This window comes from Erythrolamprus reginae, chromosome 2 (assembly GCF_031021105.1).
Source record: "Erythrolamprus reginae isolate rEryReg1 chromosome 2, rEryReg1.hap1, whole genome shotgun sequence".
Lineage (NCBI taxonomy): Eukaryota > Metazoa > Chordata > Lepidosauria > Squamata > Dipsadidae > Erythrolamprus > Erythrolamprus reginae.
The window spans coordinates 200,095,181-200,120,226 of NC_091951.1; the positions used below are offsets into that span (position 1 = coordinate 200,095,181).

Consider the following 25,046-nt stretch of genomic DNA (forward strand, 5'->3'; position numbering starts at 1 on the left):
TACAGTAGTACCTCTAGATACGAGCTGCTCCACATGTGAGTATTCCAAGTTACGACAAAATTTCTGTTCGACATGCGAGCTCAAATTCAGGATACGAACCAAGCTTCCACTAGGTGGCCCAAGAATTCCGTGCTTCCAGTTATCTCGGTGCGAAAAACAAAGTCTAAAGTCATTCGTTCGAGATGCGAGTTGATCGACATACGAGCTCGGGTCTGGAACGAATTAGACTCGTATGTCGAGGTACCAGTGTATTAGTATCAGTGGTGGGATTAAAAAAAATGCTATTGGTTCTGTGAGCGTGGCTTGGTGGGCATAGCAGGGAAAGAAAACTGTAAAACCTCCATTGCCTCCCCACTCCAGGGGAAGTTTACTGCAAAATCCCCATTCCTCCCCGATCAGCTGGGACTCGGTAGGCAGAGAATAGATGAGGGCAGGGCCAGTCAGAGGTGGTATTAGTACCACCTCAGTATTAGCTATATATCTGAATTGCAGAATGAGGAATCAGAATATCTAATTTCGGAGAGTTAATGGGTGCAAGTGTTAAGAAATATCAAATATATTCATGATTTAAACATGACATTAACTCCACAGAAAATTATAAGCAGAGACAATCAATTTGTTAATGCTGGTAAGAAATTTCATCGACCTTGAACTCAAGAGAATGTGGTCTTTCCCACCTATAGTTATGCTGTTTTGATTTCAAATTATTATGCATGCCATAACAACTTTGGAAAGAGTTGACTGTATTCTTAAAATGTGGAGCTTGTCATCTAATGAAGTGCTATGGTTTTATTGAGCCTGGGGTACAACAATAATATATTATACACAGGGATGGGCTACCGTCCGGATGGGGAGAACGCAGTGGGGTAGCAAAAATGGAGCTCCACTGCAGAGCACCCAATTTGCACTGAAAGATGTTGAAAGAAAATGCAGGGCATCCTGCATAAGCCACGCCCAGTGTGGTAGTAAACATTTTGGTAGCCCTTCACTGATTATACATATTAGTATTATGCTATATTATACAAAGCAGCTTACCATCTTTATCTTAGGGAAGGATCCAAATTGTGTCGTGTATTTTTGATAATATTCTATGCTCCAAAAACAAAACTATGAAAGAAAATATTTTTATGTAGTCTAGATCAGTAAGCTGGCTGAGAAATTCTGGGAGTTGAAGTCCACAAGTCTTAAAAGTTGCCAAGGTTGGAGACCCCTGATGTAGATGTAGGACCCCTGTCCTATTTTCTTTTGTTACTTTTTATCATTACTTATCTAATGTTTTATTTGTACAAATTACCACCCTATAATTGTTTGACAAAATAAATAAATTAAAATAAAATAAAATAGATTGAGTGAAAAGCTTAAGAATTGAACTAGTTTTTATATTGCTTTCTATGTTTATTATATCTTTTTCTGTTAATGTTTTTTTGTCAATTTTTAAAATCATTGTATGTATGTGCACACGCAGACATAATTATAATCACTATCATTTTCTTTCCTTGTTGGCGTTGTACTTTTTGGTATTTCACTATTAAATAAATTACTATAGCTTCATCTGGTTTATCTCCTTTTTATTTCCTTTTAATGCTGCTAGATCCTGAAGGACTGAACAAAACTGTCAACACCCACGTTGTTCAGATGTTTTCAATTCTTTTCCTATTTTCTTGTTACCATAGTAGCTTTTAAACTGATTCTATAAAGAGAAATTAGTTTATTTAGCAATATCTGACCTTGGAAGTATCATCATATGGCACCAGATATTTTTGTTTTCGTGAGGTAACACAGTGATTTCCACATTCATTAAACGTATTATTTAATTTAGGTGCATGTAGATGAAAGGTCTTGGTATTTGGAAGAGGGGGCAAGAAATAATAGAATTAATTGGAAACACTAATTATTTTCAAGGTATCAAAAGCCTACAAACTAGAGTAGAATTCTAGCAGCATCTCCCTAATGTAAATTTTTACTCTCCAGAAGCTCTTGAAATGAAACAACCAGTTAGTACGATTTTGCGGTTGACGCAGTCTTAAATCTATAATTTGATAGGGCTGAACACACAGAAGTCCCTAAACCAGACAGGCCTTAATATTCTATGATATTATTGCTTGATAATTGTTGTGGTTAGCTCTGGCCCACCTCCTGCCCAAGGACTGTGGATGTGGGGGAGACATCCATATGCTGCAGGCCTGTTTTGCCCCTGGTGGAATCTGATGATGAAGGCTCCTCTGACCAAGAAGACATGAGTGACAGGGAGGAGGAGAGTGTGGCAGACAGCTCAAAAGGAGATCAATTATCTAGCTCCTCCTTGGATTCAGAACAAGACTTAATGATGCAGCCACGCATGCGGAGAGCTATACATAGGCAACAACAACTGAGAGATTATTATCAAAGAAAATGAGGCACCTGTGGTTGGGTGGGGCTGTGGTAATTAGTGAGGCTGCTATAAATAGCAGCCTGTGGAAATTAGTGAGGCTGCTATAAATAGCAGCCTGTGGGTTTGGCCATTGTGGAGGATTATCTGATTGTTGTATTTCGTGACTGCTTTACTGACTTTGACCTTTTGTGTGCTGATTTTCCCCCGCTTTGAAACTAACCCAGAGCAAAGTGTGTTTCACTTTGTTAAAGAAGAAGGACTGTGAATTGCCTCACAGCTGCAAGCTAAGTATCACAGAACTGATAAGGGACTTGTACAAATTACCAGTTTGTTTGGAGACGAGTACTCTTTGCTATACCCAAAAGAGGGCTTGGTTTAAGTGAATTTTCATTATAAAGAACATTGTTTTGAATTTTCAAACGTGTGTGTGTCTGAAATTTGTACCTGTGAATTTTTGGAAGGATTCTACCAGAGAGCCCGGCAGAACAGATAATTCTCCACTTTGCTTCTTATCAAGGAATGTCCACAAACCCCACATTGTAGTAACTTTCATTGTTATTGCTTTTTTAATCATCACGTTTCTTTTTTACACTTTTCTTTCTGACTTTCAAAAGAAATGAACAAGAGTTCCTGAAACAGGTTGAGATCATTAAAAAAAAAAAAGATGGAGCCCCAATCACCTCACGGTGGGCTCTTTACAACACGGCAGCTGCTGTTTGGGAATTCCTTGAAGCCATAAGGCTAAGAATAGAATAAAAACTAGGCCACACAAAACTCCTCGGTGGGACTTCCTCCGTCCACAAAAGACAATGCAATGCCAGGTGCCCCGACTGCATCAAGGTTCCCAACTTTACGGAAGGGCTGAGCACAGCAACTACTGGCCTCAAGGACTGCAAGGCCCTCAGCAGCCTCACTCTCTAAAATTCACATCAGCTGCAGAGCCACCAAGCTAACGTGGTCAGTTGTGGCCCACACGGTGCAATGCAGGTTCAGAGGCGCTGCGCTCTATCTTGGGCAAAGAATGCTGAAGTGACTCAATGGAGGCCAGAATCTGAAACAGAAAGGAGAGGGTTTTACTCAAAACAAGCATCTCACAAAATGCTATCTTAGCAGAGTTGGGTTCAAAATGCTATCGTAAGTAGAGCTGGCCTGCCTCTAAAAGTGACCCATTAACAATAGTACTAAAGCTGCCAGAGAATCTACAGAATCTCAGTTTCCTTTCACCCTTCTTTCAGAAAAGCAAAATCCCATCCTTTTGGCTTGCTGCTCAATATGTTCAAAATATAAGAACTCAAAGGCCATAGAAAATCAGCAGGCGTTTGCCTCTCTTTATGTGAGATGAAGAGAGAAAATGTATAAATCTGCACTTTGTTGTTCCCATTTCTCTACATTCTTTCCATATCTCCAAGAAGTAGAATGATGATTTATGTTCAATGGAAGAACTGTTATATGGAGAGTTGAGTGGTGCGGTGGCCTAGAGGTGGAGCTCTAGCCTCACAATCAGGAGACTGTGAGCTCAATCCTAGATAGAGGCAGGTATTTCTCTCTGGCACAATGAGAATTTATCTGCTGAATAAAATTCTGCATTGGTGACAGGAAGGGCATCCAGCCAGTAAACACTGCTCCATTCAATTGCCCAGACTCCATCCTATAAGGCAGTGTTTCTCAACCTTTTTTGAGCACATTATTCACATTTTCAAAATCCTGGGGAACATTGGGGGGGGGGGACTAAAAAAAAGTTTGGACAAAAAAAAAACTATCTTCCTGCCTTTCCCTCTATTTCTCTCTCCTTCCCTCTTTCTCTCTCTTCCTTGCTTCCTCTCTTTTTTGCTCTCTTTCTCTCACCCTCCTTCCCTCCCTCTGTCTTTCTCTCTCCCTCCTTCCTCCTCTCTTGCTCTCTCTCTTGCTTTCTCTGTCTCTCTTGTTTTCTGTCTCTCTCTTTCTTTCTCTCTCTCTTTCCTCTCTCTTACTATCTCTCTCTCTCTTTCTTTCTTTCTCTTTCTCTCTGTCTCTCTTGCTATTTCTCTCTTTTAAAGGATACTTGTTGCTGCCCCCGCCAGGGAAGCTGCAGCTGGGCGGGGCGGTGCCGGTGCCTCCGACATGGAGCTCCCGCTTACAGATGCTGCCCCCGGCTACTGTCTGAAATCGCTGCTGCCAGCACTCTCCCGCTGGGCCCCAAAGCTCATCTGCCACGAAGGAAGGCGTGAAAAAGGAGGCACAAAGAATGAAGCTCAGCTTCTGGTCTCGGAAGCTGAGCTTCACGGCACACCTGACCATGTCTCGCGGCACGCACACTGGTTGAAAAACACTGCTATAAGGGATTATGGAGTGATAATTGTTTCCTGATTGTTTATTTGTACCCTATGACAATCATTTACAGTAGCGGGTTGCTACCACTACAGGCTACACCATAGCTCCAGTAGGGGAAATGGAGCTGCATGCACGTAGGCTGAGCGATACTTTGCTTCTGCGCGTGCACAGGAAGCAAAATCATGCAAGAGGGTGCATTTGTGCATGAGATTTTTGGCAAAAAAATGGCCAAAATCTCGCACGTGCGTGCATCCCCTCGTGAGATTTTGCTTCTTATGCATGTGCAGGAGCAAATTCTCGCTCGGCCTGCCTGGGCACACACCATGGATGCAGAGTTCAGCTGTAAGTAGCAACCCCCTCCTGATCATTAAGTGTTCTACCTCATGATTCTTGACAAATGTATATTTTCTTTTATGTACACTGAGAGCATATGCACCAAAGACAAATTCCTTGTGTGTCCAATCACACTTGGCCAATAATAGAATAGAATAGAATAGAATTCTTTATTGGCCAAGTGTGATTGGACACACAAGGAATTTGTCTTTGGTGCATATGCTCTCAGTGTACATAAAAGAAAATATACATTTGTCGAGAATCATGTGGTACAACACTTAATGATTGCCATAGGGTACAAATAAGCAATCAGGAAACAATCAATATTAATAAAAATCTTAGGATACAAGCAACAAGTTACAGTCATACAGTCCTAAGTGGGAGGAAAAGGATGATAGGAATGATGAGAGAAAAACTAGTAGAAATAGAAGTGCAGATTTAGTAAAAAGTCTGACAGTGTTGAGGGAATTATTTGTTTAGCAGAGTGATGGCATTTGGGAAAAAACTATTCTTGTGTCTAGTTGTCTTGGTGTGCAGTGCTCTGTAGCGACGTTTTGAGGGTAGGAGTTGAAACAGTTTATGTCCAGGATGCGAGGGGTCAGTCAATATTTTCCCCGCCCTCTTCTTGACTCGTGCAGTATACAGGTCCTCAATGGAAGGCAGGTTGGCAACAATTGTTTTTCTGCAGTTCTATTCTATTCTATTCTATTCTATTAAAAAAGGTAGTGATGATATGAAGCTCTGCTTGATTTATGTCTCTTAACTGTTCTCTGATCTTGGAGTTTTGGTTCATTTTTAGAAAGAAGTATATGTCCAGGAGGGAAGTGTTTTTAATAGGAAAGTGAACACAAGAACAAGGGGATACAATCTGAAGTTAGTTGGGGGAAAGATCAAAAGCAACATGAGAAAATATTATTTTACTGAAAGAGTAGTAGATCCTTGGAACAAACTTCCAGCAGATGTGGTAGATAAATCCACAGTAACTGAATTTAAACATGCCTGGGATAAACATATATCAATCCTAAGATAAAATACAGAAAATAGTATAAGGGCAGACTAGATGGACCATGAGGTCTTTTTCTGCTGTCAGACTTCTATGTTTCTATGTTAAAAAGAACACAAAGACACTGCAATTGCACTGGCCTGCCTCAGAATCAAAAGTCCTAGGACAGTGATGGGGAACCTTTTTGCATTTCGAGGCTTCAGGGAAGATGAGCAATAATAGTATTTTTATAAATAATAATAGTATATAAATAATAATATATTGATGAATATAACTGTAACGATTAGTTGCTTTATCTTCCAAAGATTTGTCTATTGGCTTTCATGACAAAAGTTACTTCACGTCTTCAAAAGAGGAACAGGCAAATCTACGTGCACATGTTCTTTACCATTGCAAACTAGATTGCTGGAGATACTTTCTGCTACGATATTTTGCCAATTGGTTTCTCAGAAATGTATGTTTGGCCAATCAGCTAGAACAACACTCTGATGGATGGATCTTACGTCCCAATCCCTTAAGCTCTCACCTGAGGGAAGAGGGGTCTTTCTTCACGACTGAATTTGAGGCAATCGCTCATCAGCCTGCGCATGGCTTTGGGGCAATTGCTTGGCACCTTGCTAAGGTCAGGGGACAGATATCCCCGACCAACCATGAATATGATCTGGAGGAACGAGAGAGATGCAGCATTATTTAAAAACAATGTAGGAAAACTGTGTAGGTTTCTGACATTATTTCCAAGTCTCTCCCCCCCACCCCACCAAATCACATGACCAGCAGAAAGAAAAACATGAATGGAGGAGTGGCCCAATGACAGTGGAGGAATTTTCCAAGATAATGCCCAATTTTGAACATGAACTTTCTAATAAAAAGGGGGACTTTCTATCTGAATAAGATAGGGTCTCTCCTTGAAGAGGGACATCAGACCACAGGCAGAATATGAGGAGACCCAGCAAGGACCTTGGTTACGTTGAGAATCACTTAAGCCCCTTCTGTTGCTTCCATTAAATAGCCAGTGAGAACCATTTGGAAAAAGAGTTAGAACACACGACGCAGCTGAACCCAGTATTCCCTTCGTTCCTTCCTTACCTGGTCCCGGTTGTTGATATGATTATAGGGAAGAGTCCCAGAGAGCAGCTCATACAGGACAACTCCATAGGAGTAGACGTCTGACTGGAAGCTATAAGGATTTGGGTCCTGCATTCGAATCACTTCTGATGCCTGAGGGAGCCCAGTGGGAAAGCATTAAGATTTGTAGATGGGGTAAAGCCAAACCTTTCTATTTTCTAGAGAAAGAACTGTTTTCTACTACCTAATATCTCTTCTCCTCTCTCCCAACCCTGGCTTGTTTCAAAGCTTTACCTCCCAACATACACACCATCCAGAGGATGGAGCCACTGGGTTGTTCCACTTGCTGTGAGCCACTCCAACGTGTCTTCACTGTGGCCAGGCCAAAGTCACCAATCTTCACAGTCAAGCCTTCATGCAGGAAGATATCTGGCAGTGGTAGGTGAAGGAACTTCGCAGGTTATCTTTCCCAAGGAGTTAATCACTTGTCCAATAAGAAGCACCAGTTATCTATTCCTGACCTCAATTCCCCAAACATTCACATTTTTATCTCATGCAGTATCTTGGAAAAACTTACTGTTTAGGAGCTCCAACAATGTACTACAACCCCTCTTTTTTTTTTTTTACTCTGGCATGCTAGCTCTTAAGTAACAAATTCACTCAGGTTTCCTTATAAAAGGATTCCCGCCCAAGACTAGACAGATGCAAGAGAAGGATACTATTAGATTTGAGGTCCCGATGGATTATGTTCTTAGCATGAAGGTAACTGGGGAAAAGAGACAATGAGTTATAGCATTGACATTTATATACAACTTCACAGTGCTTTATAACCTTAAGTAGTTTACAGAATCAGCATATTGCTTCCAACAATGTGCTTTATAACCTTAAGTAGTTTACAGAATCAACAATTGCTTCCAACAATTTTGCTTCAGAAGATGGAAAGATGAATCAACCTTGAGCTAGTGAGACTTGCGTTGTCAAACTGCTGGCAACCGGCAGTCAGCCGAAGTAGCCTGCAATACTGCATTCTAACCACTGTGCCATCATGTTTCTTATTTTACTATCTTTTCCTTACATAATCATTCATAGTTGTGCCTCCCACATGCTTGGTCCCTGGATGTTGTTGTAGCAAGCCGCAGTCACATGATTGCAATTTCCAATATCCCCTGCTGGCTTCCCACAAACAAAATCAATAAGCCACATGTGACTGTGACTTCTGACAATGGCAAACACAATGGCTGCCATTGCCAATACTAAGTGATGTGGTCATGTGACATCACGCTTATAATACTCTTTTTAAGTACTAGTAATTTTGATCCTAATTGCTGTTGGAACCTAAGGACTATTTATAATCTCTTCTTCATCTGTGATACTTATTGCGGAATCTTATGACCTCTGCCTACAGTTGGGTTGGATGTTGTGCAATTCAACATAACCCTACAGTCCAGGTGCTGATTCTGTATGTTGTGCCTGTAACGCCAGGAATATTGTAGTCTAGCCTTCCCAGCCTAGGTATCTGTCAACCCCTGAAGCTGACCTGGGCACAGCCATTTTGAGGCTTCAGTGTTGCCACACTGGAATTGAGAGATAGGGAAGGGGGAATAGAAATAGCTGGGGTTTTGTAGCCAAAATAAAATACTTTCCCCTGGGAACCAAGGACATTCTAACCAAGGCCAGAGAGAGGAAGAGCAATGTTAATAGGTGACCGGATGGCACCTTGATTGGACCATGTGACTGATTGTTTGGGGAAGGTGAAAAACTTTTACTTTTAATTAGGTGAAAGTTGCAAGGACCTTCAGAGTCGATTTTCACCAGAACTGTGCCAATATGGTACGTACATCCAATAAAGCTATTCTTTGGGGAATCCACTTGCTTTGGAGGTTTACTTGTTTCGGGTGTATTACTTGGAACCCTGATAATATTCTGGGAATTGCAGCCCCAAAGATGGAAGATGCTTGCTTAAGAAAAAGTGTTGCAGACAGTGTGGGCCAAAACTAATGTTGATTCTGAAAGTAGGATGATTTAACCCTGCTGTTCTGTTCGAAAAAACTCCCTAATGTTATGTTCCCGGGTCTATTTGACCCGGACTGCAAATTGATCATTTTAGGTACTTATATTTGGTCTTTTTGAAAGCTTTTTTCACCTGGAAACAAGTTTGAACATTTCTGCACACAATGGAATGAAAATTGAACTGAAAAAATTAATCCTTATTGGTTTATTTTGCACATAAATGTGCCCCCCCCGTTTTTGTGAAAGTTTTTTCAATTTATGGATAGTTTTGCTTGCAAAATCCATTCTATTTTACTAAAGTTGGTGTGGGATTGGTAGCTTGTACCTTTCTGAACATAATGATATGAAAATTGAACTGAAAAAAATGATCCTTATTGGTTTATTTTGCTCATAAATGGGCCCCCATGCTTATACTCAAATAGGCTTATACTCGAGTAGGCTTATACTCGAGTATAAAATGATATGGTCTTATATTCAAAAATAAACCAATAAGAATCATTTTTTTCAGTTCATTTCTATTTTTCTTATGTTTAGGATTGTTCAATTTAGTATATCAAAACTTTTGAGTTTATTGATAATTTTGCCTGCAAAATGCATTCTATTTTACTATTCTATTTTGGTGTGGGATTGGTAGCTTGAACCTTTCTGAACATAATGATATGAAAATTAAACTGAAAAAATGATCCTTATTGGTTTATTTTGCTCATAAATGGGCCCCCATGCTTATACTCAAATAGGCTTATACTCGAGTAGGCTTATACTCGAGTATAAAACAATAAACCAGTAAGAGTCATTTTTTTCAGTTCATTTATATTTTTCTTATGTTCAGGATTGTTCAATTTAGTATATCAAACCTTTTGGGGGAAAATTCCTTAGGGATTTGTAGCCTTAAAAAATATAAATTGACACGAAATTCAAAAAGGATGGGGGGAGGGGCTTTTTGATCAAAATAAAAATATAAGTCTCAATTTTTCCAGTTCAATTTTCATATCATTATGTTCATAAATGTTCAAACTAGTTTTCCAGTGGAAAAAGTTTTCAAAAAGACCAAATTCAAGTACCTAAAAAAAATCATTTTGATCCGGGTCTATATGACCCGAACAGAGTAAACGTGACTTTTTTTTTGCCAAGAAAAATTTTTTTCCCCCACCCCCACAAATAATTTTTTGATGATCAGCATTGTTAAATTGAGTAAATGAATGCCTAAGATTTTAAAGAATATTTCGGATTTGGAGCATAAAAAAATAAAAAGTGAAAATGGTTGCAAGCAGCCAAGGGGGGGGGGGCTTATTTCTGATGTTAAAAAAACAGTAAGAATCATTTTCTTCAGTTCCTTTATATTTTTCTTATATTCAGAAATGTTCAAGCTACCAATCCCACACCAACTCCAGTAAAATAGAATGCACTGAACATTGAACAATGCATTGAACATTGAACAACTATCCTTGTGGTGTGACCAGAACAATCTAGAACTGAACACACTCAAAACTGTAGAAATGGTGGTAGACTTTAAGAGAAACCCTTCCACCCTTCCACCTCTCACAATACTAGACAACACAGTATCAACAGTAGAGACCTTCAAATTTCTAGGTTCTATCATATCTCAAGACCTAAAATGGTCACCTAACATCAAAAACATCATCAAAAAAGCACAACAAAGAATGTTCTTTCTGCGCCAGCTCAGGAAGCTCAAACTGCCCAAGGAGCTGCTGATTCAGTTCTACAGAGGAATCATTGAGTCTGTCATCTGCACCTCTATAACTGTCTGGTTTGGTGCTGCAACCCAACAGGACCGACACAGACTTCAGAGGATAATCAGAATTGCAGAAAAAACAATTGCTGCCAATCTGCCTTCCATTGAGGACCTGTATACTGCACGAGTCAAAAAGAGGGCGGGTAAAATATTTACTGACCCCTCGCATCCTGGACACAAATTGTTTCAACTCCTACCCTCAAAACGTCGCTACAGAGTACTGCACACCAAGACAACTAGACACAAGAACAGTTTTTCCCCGAACGCCATCACTCTACTAAACAAATAATTCCCTCAAAACTGTCAGACTTTCTACTAAATCTGCACTTCTATTCTACTAGTTTTTCTCATCATTCCTATCACCCTTTTCCTCCCATGTTGACTGTATGACTGTAACTTGTTGCTTATATCCGAAGATTTTTATTAATATTGCTTCTTCATTGCTTATTTGACCCCTATGACAATCATTAAGTGTTGTATCACATGATTCTTGACAAATGTATATTTTATTTTATGTACGTTGAGAGCATATGCACCAAGACAAATTCCTTGTGTGTCCAATCACACTTGGCCAATAAAAATTCTATTCTATTCTATTCTATTTTGCAAGCAAAACTATCCATAAATTGAAAAAACTTTCACAAAAACGGGGGGGAGGCACATTTATGTGCAAAATAAACCAATAAGGATTAATTTTTTCAGTTCAATTTTCATTCCATTGTGTGCAGAAATGTTCAAACTTGTTTCCAGATGAAAAAAGCTTTCAAAAAGACCAAATATAAGTATCTAAAATGATCAATTTGCAGTCCGGGTCAAATAGACCCAGGAACATAACATTAGGGAGTTTTTTTGCCCAGCAAAAACTAAGCCCCCCACCCCCCAAAAAAAATTCTCATAGAGAGAACCCCTGAAATGATGAAAAGTCATGAAATTTCAAGTTTCAGATATGCAGGGAAAATGTTTTACAGGGAACTCAAACTTGGTTTCGGGTCACATACGACCCGAACAGAACAGCAGGGTTAAAAAAAAAACCAATCCTAAACCTGGTCTGCCAGAGTTCTTACATTGCTTAACCGGGTTGTTGTTCTCCTGGTGATTTTGGTATAGCAGAGAGGGGCGGCATACAAATCCAATAAATAATAATAATAATAATAATAATAATAATAATAATAATAATAATAATTCTGCTCTTTTAATGATTGCAAATTGGTGGTCTTTTTATTGGTTGGTTATGCTTCTATAGCAGTGATTTTCAACCTTTTTTGAGCCGCGGCACATTTTTTACATTTACAAAACCCTGGGGCACACCACCAACCAAAATGACACAAAATGACACTCTAAGACACTCTCCTCTCTTTTTCCATCCCTGTCTCCTCCCCCCTTGTGTGTGTGTGTGTGTGTGTGTGTATACACTCTTGAACCATTTCCAAAACCAAGTGAGGGCTGGGGTTTTACTCTCTCTTATTCTTTGGGTGCTTTTTATCCTATGCTTTAAATCAAGAGTCACTTCTCTCTCTCTTTTGTTTCTCTCTCTTTCCTCTCATTCTCTGCCTCAATCATTTTCTCCTTTCTCTTTTTTCCTCCCCTTTTTGCTCATTTCTCTCTCTCTCTCTCTCCCTCTCCTTTTCTCTCTCTCTCTTGCTTTCTTTCTCTTGCACTCTTTCTTTCTTTCTTTCTTTCTCTCTCTCTCTTTCTCTCTCTCTCTTGCTTTCTTTCTCTTGCACTCTTTCTTTCTTTCTCTCTCTTTCTCTCTCTCTCTCTTGCTTTCTTTCTCTTGCACTCTTTCTTTCTCTCTCTCTCTCTCTTTCTCTCTCTCTTGCTTTCTTTCTCTTGCACTCTTTCTTTCTCTCTCTCTCTCTTAGCAAAAAGTTGCAAAACTGGAACCTGAGCTTCCTTCTTCACGGCACACCTGACCATGTCTTGCGGCACACTAGTGTGCCACGGCACACTGGTTGAAAAACACTGTTCTATAGTACCATCGCAAGAGTTGCGATTTTTAAAATTGTTGTTTATTGAAAGATGTGCTCTAAATAAATATATCTTTTCCTATTGCTAAAAATCATGTGGATTATTAGGTTTCTACTCAGTTAGCCCAGAAGCTCTAAGTCAGTGAAGGGCTACTAAATTTTTTACTACCACACTGTTGGCGTGGCTTCTGCAGGATGCCCTGCATTTTCTTTCAACATCTTTCAGTGCAAAATGGGTGATCTGGGGTGGAGCTCCATTTTCGCTACCCCACTGCGTTCCTCCCCATCTGAGGACGTAGGAACTAGGAACATTTTTCATCATCTGCTCTCTTCCTTTTGGAACTGCTCTTCAAAACGTGCTGCCTTAGGACTTGATGGCTCTACACTCACTCCATGCCCTGTGCTGTCTGTCGGGCCACATCAATCCGTTGCACCATCTCTAGGGGCGTTTCCTGTACATGCAAGTGCTGATAAAGGCTGTTCCCTTCACACCACTGGGTAATGATGGCGAAGCTGGGTCGAGTCATGAACCCCATAAAAAGCAGTATGTTGACATGGCGCGTCTTCCTGAAAAGTAGGAATGAAACAGGGGTCAAAGGCTTCCTCGGTAAAGTCTCCAGGATCGACCTTTAAATTAGCCTCCCCCAAAGTGGCTGCCAAATCATGCATATACTTGGCCTACCTAAGCACCTGCATCTCATTCTTGAAAGCTTGTACTTGCTCACTGGTGGGGTTGGTGACCTTGAGGATCTTGACTGCCACATCCCCATGCCAGCGGCCTTTGAAAACAGTGCCAAAGGATCCAGCCCCAATGCGTTTCTGCAAGGTGACCTCATTCGGGGAAACCTCCCAGTAGTAGCTTGAGTCCCGATAACCCAAGGTTTTCTATGAGAAGCAAGGAAGAGGAGGAGTCACAGAGAAAGAAAAAAATGTTTGAAGTCATAGTGTCGGCTATCACCATAATGAAATACAGTTCCATGTACTATTCCAACCCTCTAGCACCTTTTGGTCCACCCAAACAGCCCAGCCATTACTCTCCCCTGATACTATACTTACTAGTACAGATACCATCCCTTCTTGTGGCTACCATTTTGAACTATCCAGTCAAGAACTACAAGCCAAAATACCTACTTTCCCACCTCAATACTCACAGGCTTCTTCTTGTCTTCAGCAGGCACCTTTCGCTCTCTCGGAGGCTCGCCTGGGGTTTTGGGGTGTGGAGAACGTCGACCAGGAGAAACGGCAACTGAGGGGGCTGGTGGGCTGTTAGGAAACAACTCCGGCCCACTCACTCCTGTGGCAAGAGGAAAAGAGGGATTTTACTCTGACCTTGACATAGAAACATAGAAACATAGAAGACTGACGGCAGAAAAAGACGTCATGGTCCATCTAGTCTGCCCTTATACTATTTCCTGTATTTTATCTTACAATGGATATATGTTTATCCCAGGCATGTTTAAATTCAGTTACTGTGGATTTACCAACCACGTCTGCTGGACAACCCCTTCAAACGACCTTAACAAAATTATAACTATTACAAAAGTTAACTAAAAATCAAGGAGTATGTAAAAAAAGTTCACAGAAAGCATAGATTGGAAAATCAGAATTTGTCCATCTCATAACAGAGTTTACGATCATTTCAGAAACTGGACTGATATCAGTCTCTGTACTAATGAAAGGCCGTGGTTTCTTCAGCACAATTAATTTATGAAACTCTTTTCAGATAAATTGTCAGCCAGGATTTGTCCAGTATCAGCACATTTTTAATATAAGGCTACAAGTTAAAACGAGACTTGATAAAATAGAATATAACCACAAACATCAGTGAGGTTAACTTAAGATTTCTTTGTCCGATTAACAGATTATCTTACCTGCCCATGAATTTGTTTGTAACTTAGAAAAGTGGGCAAATATTAATGTAACATTAGATTGGAAAAGTATACTATAATATACTTTTGCATCTTCCTAAAACTCGAAGATTGAGTTTTGAAAAGAATAACAGATTTTTGAAAAGAATCACATGAATCATTGCTGATTGCAGAGGAATGGAAGATAGGCTGTTCAGATACTACAGAACTCCAAGCCTTAATGGTTCCTGCTATCACAGCAAATGGCCAAAGTGATGACCATTTTCAGTCCAACACGAAGAGAACCACATGCTTATCATTTGTGATGATATATCATCTGGATCTCCCAACAGTCTTTCTCATAAAAAACAATCTGATCATTTAGAACTAAGATGTCTTAAACAAGATCTAAGTATTGCCCACAAGATCATATGCTGCAACGTCCTGCCTGTCGGCGACTACTTCAGCTTCAACCACAACAACACAAGAGCACACAACAGATTTAAACTTAATATTAACCGCTCCAAACTTGACTGTAAAAATATGACTTCAGTAACCGAGTTGTCGAAGCATGGAACTCATTACCGGACTCCATAGTGTCATCCCCAAACCCCCAACACTTTACCCTTAGATTACCTACGGTTGACCTATCCAGATTCCTAAGAGGTCAGGGGCAAGTACAAGTGCACTAGAGTGCCTTCCGTCCCCTGTCCTATTGCTCTCCTATATCTCCTATACCTTTCTTCTATTCCTATATCTCTTCTTCTATTCTTTCATTGATATATTCTATTACTATATCTTCTTTTCTATTATTTCTTAGATATATTTTACTATGAGTATCTCCACTATAACCTTCATCATGCATTTTACTATGTGTATATATACCCACTAAAATCCTCATTGTGTATTGGACAAAATAAATAAATAAATAAAATAAATATTAGTATTTAGAATCTGCCACTTTGGTGTATCTGCTGTTGCATGACACTGAATGTCAATCATTCTCAGAGATCATTATTTATAGGGACCAATACAGCCCATACAGAACTCATACAATCACAAGGCACCCCATTCAATTACTACTTCATTGAAAAACTTACCATCTGTGTTGTGGTTCCTGGATATGACCTGGAAAAGGAAAAGGAAGTTCAGTAGCTGTGTAAATAGAAATGGATTTCCAACACAGTAAGGTTGCTTTCTTGCAACTTGATATAACTTTTCCTTCAAAGCATTAGGCCTACTTCAAACCATGACAGTATACAGATGGGGTGATACGATATAATTTCAGAAGCCTCCTCTGTAAATACTTCTCTGCTCAATCCCATCCACAGAGAAAGTTTGACTAGGTTAAGGATCTTCTGACATAAAAAGTAGACTGTTATGGATTCACCCAATGAATTTGGAATGCTGATTTCCCGCATCTAATTTTTAGATGCAGAAAATATATGGTGAAACATTTCACCAAAACAGAATAAGCTGAAAGATAACTGCACGTGTTGCTTAAAAAAAAATGAACTCAAGTATTTTATTTTTTTAAAAAAGACAAATGCAAAATCTAGTGAATTAAACTAGGTAACAATAATTGAGTTTTAGACCTTTCAGAAGTTGATAGATCAGTAAAAGAGGCCCCAAATTACATGTGAGAATAAGAAACCTAGTTTACAGGTCTACGATCTTTTTGAAACCTATGATCTCTTAACTGCCAGATACATTTCAAGATAATTTAAAATGTACCCAATATCCTGAAGAGATAATCTATAAATAAACTACACTGCAAAACATGCATGTTGTCATATCTAGACTAACTTTGACCAACAGATGTAAGCTAAGAACAGTGTTAGATGTTAGCTAAGACCATTTACTGCAAAGCCATATGGATACTAGTGTCTAGATGACACTTAGCAGGCAAAAATAACTGAAAAAGAGAGAAATGTTTTAAGGAGGAACTCATGTGGCAGGTTCAGATAGCCTCACCTCAAGGATGCTGCTGTCCACAGGGCTGGTGGTGCTGATCATATGGACATTAGGGGTAGACGTTGAGCGGTGTCGTTGTAGACGCCCATCGCTGTGAAGGCTGGGAAAATTGAAGGCATCTTGATTGAGGGGTGACTGTTTGTTTGAGCTGCAAAGGAAAAAGCAGTTAAGAGTTTTCACTTTCCAAATGAAAATTCTTAAGTATTAAGATTACATATTCTTAAATATGTCATGCGAGTTTTACTCATGTGTTTTCTTTCAGCGGAGTATATATTTCTATCCTCCATAAATGAAATCAATGAATTATTCCTTTTAATTAAACACCACCAATCTTTTCTTGAACTTCTCAAGCATATGTTTTGACAGGGCCACAATTTGCCCGGATGGTTTATATTTTCTTTCCTCTTAACGAAGATGTTAAGCTAGCGAAGATGTATTTTATATCCAAGTTCATCTATCATGAACTAATAAGCAGAGTTTCAGACAAATAATATATGGGTTCACACAATACGCTATTATCAAATAAACCACATTATATCTTAGCATAATGTATGAACATTTAATGCAATGGAACAAATTTGGTCATGAATTAACAAGGTCTCCCCCTTGCAATTATCTGCAGGCCCCTGGAAGTGCTTGCATTTTTATCTGGATACTTTCCAGATGTGTTGGTATAATGATTTCAAAGGATTGCTAATGGCTGCCCTGCTGTCCTAACAAATGTTGACATTATTAGTGGAGTGCAAATTAAGCAATTGTTCTCTCTGACTTTATACTATTCTCTGGTGGAAAGTTCCAGATCACCTCTCCCAATGCAGCTGTCTAATGAACAAGTGTCTTACATGACTGCTTGAGGCGTCGTAGGTTTGTAGCTAGGCTGGATAAAGTTTGTGGGGATATGGTCTTGACACAATTCATGGCTGTAAACCCTACAAGGGAGAATAAAATGCCTTCAGTACCAAATCAATAAGACCAAATTTTTACGAGCTGATCTTCAAAGCAGGTGAAGGGAAGGACCCCGAAGGGAGGAATACTCACGGTTTGTGGGTTGTAGCCAGGTCCACACATACTGTAGGCACTTTGCTACTGCAGTGTTCATGGAACTTGTAGCCACAGGTTTGACATCGAAAGCCATGGAATATGAACTTAAGGCAGAAATCGCAAAAGGCCAAATTGAAATAGGTCTTGCGGACCTGTACAAAGAAATGGATTAGGAATGTGAGAGGCAAAATTGAGGAGGAAGGTTTGGTTATCTGCCTGATGGCCAGCAGCAGACAGTGAGCTTATGCGATGAAATTTGGAAAAATTATCCAAAGTCATATCAATTCAGAAACAAATCAGTTCAGACTATCAAAGTCTTTCATGCTCTGGGCTCTGGTAATAGAATCCAGTGATTGTGCTGAGCCTCTGAGTTGCTGTGTTTGATCTTGGGCACAGAGGAGGTTTTTTGTAAGACGGGAAACCTCCAGCCATGTTGCTGGGCTCCCATGTTCATCACTCCTGGACAGCCAATAAGACAATCATCTGTAAGGGAGATTTTGGTCCAAGAACATCTGCAGATCCCCCATTCAATTTATACATGGAAAAGAACCATAGCATGCAAGCGTAGTAGTATGGTTTTGTAGAGTTCTGCAGGACTCACAAAATTGTGCATAGTGAGAGGTACATTCTCCAGAACTTCTACAGAAAGCTCAGCCCCTTCCAGGTTGATCAAGTCTGTCTCCCAATCTGTGATGGTTTTTCGCCTGCATAGAGGAAAATAAAAAGAAAACAAGGTACTAAGCCCCATCTAACTTGGCAACTCCAAACCTACCAATCTAACATTCCTTCCAATTCAGCTCATACTTGCTCCTCAGGGGCAAAATTACACATTTCAGAAAGGCCAATTTAAAATGTGTTCACATGAAGGTGAGTTTACATGTACATCCTTAGTATTCAGGGTGCAGATTTGGGGAACCAAAATATGAAATCCTCTCCTTTACCATATCAAAACTGTTAATGAATAAACAACCTTCCACAAGCAGTGAGAAAACAAGGATCTTTTTTCATAGCACACCTATGACACATGTGCCACAGGTGGCACATGGAGCCATATCTGCTACCATGCAAGTCATTGCCCTATCTCAGCTCCAGCGGGCATGTGATCTTTGGCTGACACAGAGGCTCTGGGAGGGTTTTTTCTGGCCACCGGAGGGCGGTAGAGGGCATTTTCTCCACATCTCCACCCCATGTCCAGTCAGCGAAGCAGTGGAAGTGATGTGCCGGTGCCTGGAGGCTGTTGGAGTCTGGAACAAGCTCAAACTCAACCCTTACAAGATGGAGTGGCTGTGGGTTTTGCCTCCCAAGGACAACTCCATCTGTCCGTCCATTACCCTGGGGGGAGGGAATTATTGCCCCTCTCGGAGAGGGTTCGCAACTTGGGCGTTCTCCTCGATCCACAGCTAACATTGGAACATCATCTTTCGGCTGTGGCGAGGAGGGCATTTGCCCAGGTTCGCCTGGTGCACCAATTGCGGCCCTATTTGGACAGGGAGTCATTGCTCACGGTCGCTCATGCCCTCATCACCTCGAGGTTCGACTACTGCAACGCTCTCTACATGGGGCTATCTTTGAAGAGTGTTCGGAAACTTCAGATTGTGCAGAATGCGGCCGTGAGAGCTATCGTGGGGTTACCTAGGTTCGCCCATGTCTCTCCAACACTCCGTGGCTTGCATTGGCTGCCAATCAGTTTCCGGTCGCAATTCAAAGTGTTGGTAATGACCTTTAAAGCCTTACATGGCATCGGACCAGAATACCTCTGGAACCGTCTTCTGCCGCATGAATCCCAGCAGCCGATGAGGTCCCACAGAGTTGGTCTCCTCCGGGCCCCGTCGACTAAACAATGTGGTCTGGTGGGCCCCAGGGGAAGAGCCTTCTCTGTGGCGGCCCTGACCCTCTGGAATCAACTCCCCCCAGAGATCAGAATTGCCCCCACCCTCCTTGTCTTTCGCAAACTACTTAAGACCCACCTATATCGCCAGGCATGGGGGAATTGAGACATCTCTCCCAGGCTTTTATAGTTTTATGTACGGTATGCGTGTGTTGCATGGTTCTTAAATGATGGGTTTTAGATGCTTTTTTAATATTAGATTTGTTTACATTGTCACACGGTTTTATTGTTGTTGTGAGTCGCCCCGAATCTTTGGAGAGTGGCGGCATACAAATCTAATAATAATAATAATAATAATAATAGTAATAATAGTAATAATAGTAATAGTAGTAGTAGTAATAATAATAATAATAATAATAATAATAATAATAATAATAATAATAATAATAATTTTCACCCTCCCCAGGCTGTAAAAAAGCCTCTGGAGTCTTGGGAGGGTAAAAAATAGGCCTACTGGGCCTATCAGAAGTCGGGAAATGGAGAAGCGGGAGGGGGTGTCATGTGTACATGCATGGGGGGCGGGGCAGCGTGGGGGGGATTGAATTATGGGCGTGAGCACGTGCAGGCGATAGTGTGTGTGCGCGCGCACTTTCAGCACCTGAGGAAAAAATGTTTCGCCATCCCTGCTATAGCCCTTTGTCTATATTTGTGCCCTCTAATTATTCTCCACTGTATCTGCTTTTTTTCCATATAGTGTTTGGGAAAATGAGGAAGCTCTGACCTCACTATGGAATGTTAATGTGGACAAATATTACAAACAACTCAGGAAACAAAACATGCCAAATGTCGGCACACGAATGCTGTGAGAGAAGGGGGAATTGTCAGAATAGATGAAATTAAAATCTCACATATTCTGGAGAGCAAGGGTGCCTGTGGTTGCAGGGGATGTTCTCCTAAATGAAAGAAAGTGGGCTGTGAGGAAAAATGGTGTGGAATAGGGACAGAGCAAACAGGCTAATTGGAAAGAAGGTTGCAAAGCCAACCTTTCTTTACTCCAAAATTTGGGACCTCAGAACTGACCAACCTTCATATTTCAGTGACTGGACTGTTCTCTTCCTTTCTCTTTATAAATAAACACCAGAGCCTCGTGGCCTAATTAATGAAAGCTGGAGATGGGAGTTACTACCAGTAGGCAGACATTTGGTCCAGTGAGTAATTCCTTGTGAAGGCATGTAAACTTTGTAGTGTAAAGTTTATTTGGAGTTTGGAGTTTGTTTGGAATTTGTTTCTAGATATTTATTTATGCCACTTATGAGGAATGCTTACAAAAACCACAGAATGAATGAATGAATGAAACAAACAAACTGATCTGCCCATTTTTAAGAGTGGCAGCAGACGGTTTTTACTATTATTATTATTATTATTATTATTATTATTATTATTATTAATTAGATTTGTATGCCGCCCCTCTTCGAAGATTCGGGACGGCTCACAACAGTAATAAAAAACAAAATAGTAATGGAACAAATCTAATATTAAAAAACATATAAAACCCCATCATTATTTAAAAAACCAAACAGCGCATTCATACCAAACATAAAACAAAGTATAAAAAAGCCTGGGGGAAAGGTGTCTCAACTGCCCCATGCCTGGTAGTATAAGTGAGTCTTGAGTAGTTTATGAAAGACAAGGAGGGTGGGGGCAGTTCTAATCTCCGGGGGGAGTTGGTTCCAGAGGGCCGAAGGCTCTTTCCCTGGGGCCCGCCAAACAACATTGTTTAGTCGACGGGACCCAGAGAAGGCCAACTGTGTGGGACCTTATCGGTCGCTGGGATTCGTGCGGTAGCAGGCGGTTCCAAAGGTACTCTGGTCCACTGCTTTTGGTCTATATACAACTAGTTCTGCTCATGTTTCCTTCAATTCCTTCTCATATCAATCTCCTCATTGGGGTTACTTACCCATCACCCCTTTTTCTGTAAACAACACAACAGTCCTGGTTAAGTCCACGCACTTTCAGGGCCTTGTCTAGGGAGTCATATACAGTCATACCTGGCCGGACAGTGACCTAGAAGGAAATAGCAGAGTGGTCATGTGGTCAAGGTAATGTGTAGGGTCATGTTTAAATAATAATAATAGGCTTTTATTATTGGTTTAGCCTCTACTGGTGCAATCCATAACAAAAATACAAAACAACATGAATAGTATAGAGCAGTGATGGTGAACCTTTTTTTCCTTGGGTGCCGAAAGAGCATGGGCACACACTATCATACATACCCGAGTGCCCACACCCATAATTCAATGCCTGGGGAGGGCGAAAACAATTCCCCCCACCCTCCAGAGGTCCTCTGGAGGCCAGAAAGGGCCTGTTTCCCAACTTCTGGTAGGCCAAGTAGGCTTGCATTTCACCCTCCGCAGACTTCCTTGGAACTGGGGAAGGGTAAAACGCCAGGGTGTGAAATCATCCCTAAGTATCTTCCTTACTCTGCTGAAACAGTGAGACTTGGCAATGCCAAATTGATCCTTCCATTCCTATTTCCCACTGGGGTTCTATCTGGTTTTAAATTCTACCTCCTGTTCCCTGATCAGCATAGATCTCAACCTATTGGTCATCTGATTGTGAGTAGAAACCACAATCCTAAATAATGCTGCTAAAATGAAATCCATTGTGGTTCACTGAAGCTGGAGAGAATCCTGACAGAATGACTAATACATTGATTAAGGCTACAGTTGCAAAGGCTCCTACAGGAAGTGGATTATCTTTCTGTTACAATTCAGAGCTCAATAAGATGGAAACTATTGTACATTGATGGCTACGGTAGATAACTGCAGTAAAGACTCATATAGAGAAATTGTGGCCTTCATGATCTTATTGGACCTCGACAGTATTCACTGAAACTAATCATGGTGTATTCTTGGACTGCCTTCTTCGCATGGTTTGGAAGTGGAAGACAAAGTTTTATTGGTTTCACACAATCCTGAGCAGCAAGTTCCACAAAGTAATTAAGGAGTCGCTACACAAGGCCCATCTATCCCAGTGATTGGACTAAAGTCACTCAGCCAGCTTTTATGCCTAGAGGAGGGGAGGGGGGGTGCTAGAATTTATAGCCTCCCCATTTCTAACTGGACATCTTAGCCACTATGGATTCTATTGATTAGGGTTGAATGAGGAGGAAATTGGCAGGCTTGGATGCCGGTGGGGTATCACAAAGCTGACCAAGTTTTTTTTTTTACAGGCAAAAAAAGTTTTTTTTCTGTGCAGGTGGAGGTTGTGTCCAGAGGAGTTTCTGCTCGGATTCAGATGACCAACCAGAAACCATGCTTGATCAAAAATGTAAAATGAAATTTCAAAGGCAAACTCCATGGCTTGAACTTTTAGCGAATTGTATTTTCTCATGGTACTAAGTTTGGTCTAGGTTTAATTGTCATGGAACTGGGAACTCCCTGTTTTCACTGAATAGCTGGACTCAACCTCAGTTCTTTTTCAATACAGATAAAAAGGTAGCCATTGTTCTGTTGAGTCTTTAGCTTACTGTTAATTAGAATTATTTAAGAGCTTATTTTTCAAAATTTAAAATTGATGACAAATTACAAAAATAAATTGCTGTTGTTTAGAAGTATCAACAAAAGCTGATCATTTTAAAAAAACAGAACAAAGCAACTGATCCATTATAAAAGAAACCAACAAGATTTACTTTCAGCTCTAACTTGCAAACAATAGGATCTACATATATTTATTACCACGTATGTCCTTTGTCTCTTTCACTCTTCCTCTTTGAGATTTTCCTTCTCTCCCTTTCTGTCTGCTATTTTCTCATTCTCTACCTCCATATTTTTTTTCCTTTCCTTCAAAAAGGTAAACAAACATAAAAAGAGTGGGAGTTTTACTGGGCTAAAGCACAGCCGACTTTTTTGATGGGGGGGCACAACTCATCATTTCCATACAGACATAGAGAACTTGAGACTCCACTTTTTCTTGGACGCCATCATTGGTAGCCAGCAGAGCCAGAGATGACGGAAGCTGTAGTCCAAAGTACCTTGAATGTCAGAGAAACTGTATCCCTCCCTTACAGGATACCAAGCATTTTAATCAACAGGAAGCACCAAATTCTTTTGTCTAAATGGCCAACTCACCACGGTTCGCTGTTGGTTGGGAAGATCCACCTTAATAGTGCTCCGATTCTCAGCCATGGCCCTCCTTCCTAACTTTCTCCTGCAAGAAGCAATCACCGTTGTCAGGCTACCGGAGAAAGATAGGATGTCCTCACTGCTACCCCCATTTGAAGGGTCTCGATCCGGAGAAGGCGAGGAGAAGCCATTGGAGAGCGAGTCGGAGGAGAGTTGCAGGTTGCGCCTCATGCGGGTGATTCTGAAGGGGGGGGGGAAGACAACAGACCCAAATGGATGTTAGAGATGCTCTCTCATCTGTGTACATGACCTACAATACTACAGAACGTGTCCCAATTTCCGACTGGCAATGATGATTTGTTTGCACTTTCTTGATTGAAAGAGGCAAATCAAATATTTATTTATTTATCTGGTGATATTTATGCGCCACCCCACCCCAAACAGGACTCTAGGCGTCTAACAATAATCACAATTAGTAAAACACTATAAAAGTATGACAATAGTAAAACAACAAGTGATATAAAATTCAAAAAACCCTTAAAAACCATGCATACACTCAGTCATTCCTAAACACAGGCCTGCCAGAAAAGCCAGGTCTTAACAGCTTTCCAGAAGACCAGTAAGGTGGGGATAGCACGGATCTCCGGGAGCAGTTAATTCCAAAGGGCCGGAACCACCACAGAGAAGGCCCTTTTCCACAGTCCCTCCAGCCGACATTATTTGGTGGACGGGACCTGGAGAAGGCCAACTCTGTGGGTCCTTATTGGTCGCTGTGAGGTGGAACTTGTTTAACCTCAATCCCAGTTTCATAGACCAGCACATGTGGGATAACTGAACTGCATCTGGAACAAAACCACAAGTAAACCGTCCAACAGGAAATTTGACTGAAGTATTATTATTACATTCCTCCCATTCCTGTGGGGAGATCCTAGTGATGAGAAAAAGAGAGGAGGCAGTGTACACTTTGTGCTCTAACACAAGCTCTTCACCAGGAAGGTCACTTCTGATGAACTAAGAGACAAATCAGGAAGCATTTCAAACTTTTTCTGGATAGTGGGTGCTTCAGTGAGAATTATCATTGTGTAGTTCAGATGTTAACAATTCCTAACAGACTAAGACAGTGATGGCTAACCTTTTTTTCCCTTGGGTGCTAAAAGCGTGCACGTTTATGCTGTTGCACGTATGTGCGTGTCCACACCCATAATGCAATGACCAAAGTTATGAAAGACCTCCTCTTAAGGGACTTAAGACCTAGTTGCAAAATTTGAAGCAAGGTCATGTGACTGCATGTTGGCAGTTTCTGATATTCTGTAGTTATATGCCCATATTTTGTGTTTCTTTTCAACAACTATTGCTATTGCTAACATGTGCTAACATTTTGCTGCCCTGAGTCTAAGGAGAAGGGCGGCAAAAAAATTGA

At 40.7% G+C, this 25,046-nt stretch overlaps 1 protein-coding gene across 7 annotated transcripts in view; it reads right to left on the reverse strand.

The window, feature by feature from the left end:
* Nucleotides 1-2,908: 2,908 nt before the first annotated feature.
* ARAF (A-Raf proto-oncogene, serine/threonine kinase) overlaps nucleotides 2,909-25,046 on the reverse strand; it is a 29,539-nt gene continuing 7,401 nt past the window's right edge. For all 7 annotated transcript variants that reach the window (XM_070741170.1, XM_070741171.1, XM_070741169.1 and 4 more), the window contains 15 exons: nucleotides 23,633-23,867; nucleotides 21,460-21,566; nucleotides 18,276-18,378; nucleotides 17,672-17,826; nucleotides 17,476-17,562; nucleotides 16,634-16,781; nucleotides 15,760-15,787; nucleotides 13,964-14,106; nucleotides 13,495-13,697; nucleotides 13,203-13,379; nucleotides 7,802-7,848; nucleotides 7,393-7,511; nucleotides 7,104-7,235; nucleotides 6,544-6,678; nucleotides 2,909-3,422 (listed from right to left, as the gene is read on the reverse strand). In XM_070741170.1, the coding sequence (XP_070597271.1) occupies nucleotides 3,330-3,422; nucleotides 6,544-6,678; nucleotides 7,104-7,235; nucleotides 7,393-7,511; nucleotides 7,802-7,848; nucleotides 13,203-13,379; nucleotides 13,495-13,697; nucleotides 13,964-14,106; nucleotides 15,760-15,787; nucleotides 16,634-16,781; nucleotides 17,476-17,562; nucleotides 17,672-17,826; nucleotides 18,276-18,378; nucleotides 21,460-21,566; nucleotides 23,633-23,857 (1,902 nt within the window). In that variant the 5' untranslated portion in view covers nucleotides 23,858-23,867 and the 3' untranslated portion in view covers nucleotides 2,909-3,329. The remainder of the gene's footprint in view (nucleotides 3,423-6,543; nucleotides 6,679-7,103; nucleotides 7,236-7,392; nucleotides 7,512-7,801; nucleotides 7,849-13,202; nucleotides 13,380-13,494; nucleotides 13,698-13,963; nucleotides 14,107-15,759; nucleotides 15,788-16,633; nucleotides 16,782-17,475; nucleotides 17,563-17,671; nucleotides 17,827-18,275; nucleotides 18,379-21,459; nucleotides 21,567-23,632; nucleotides 23,868-25,046) is intronic.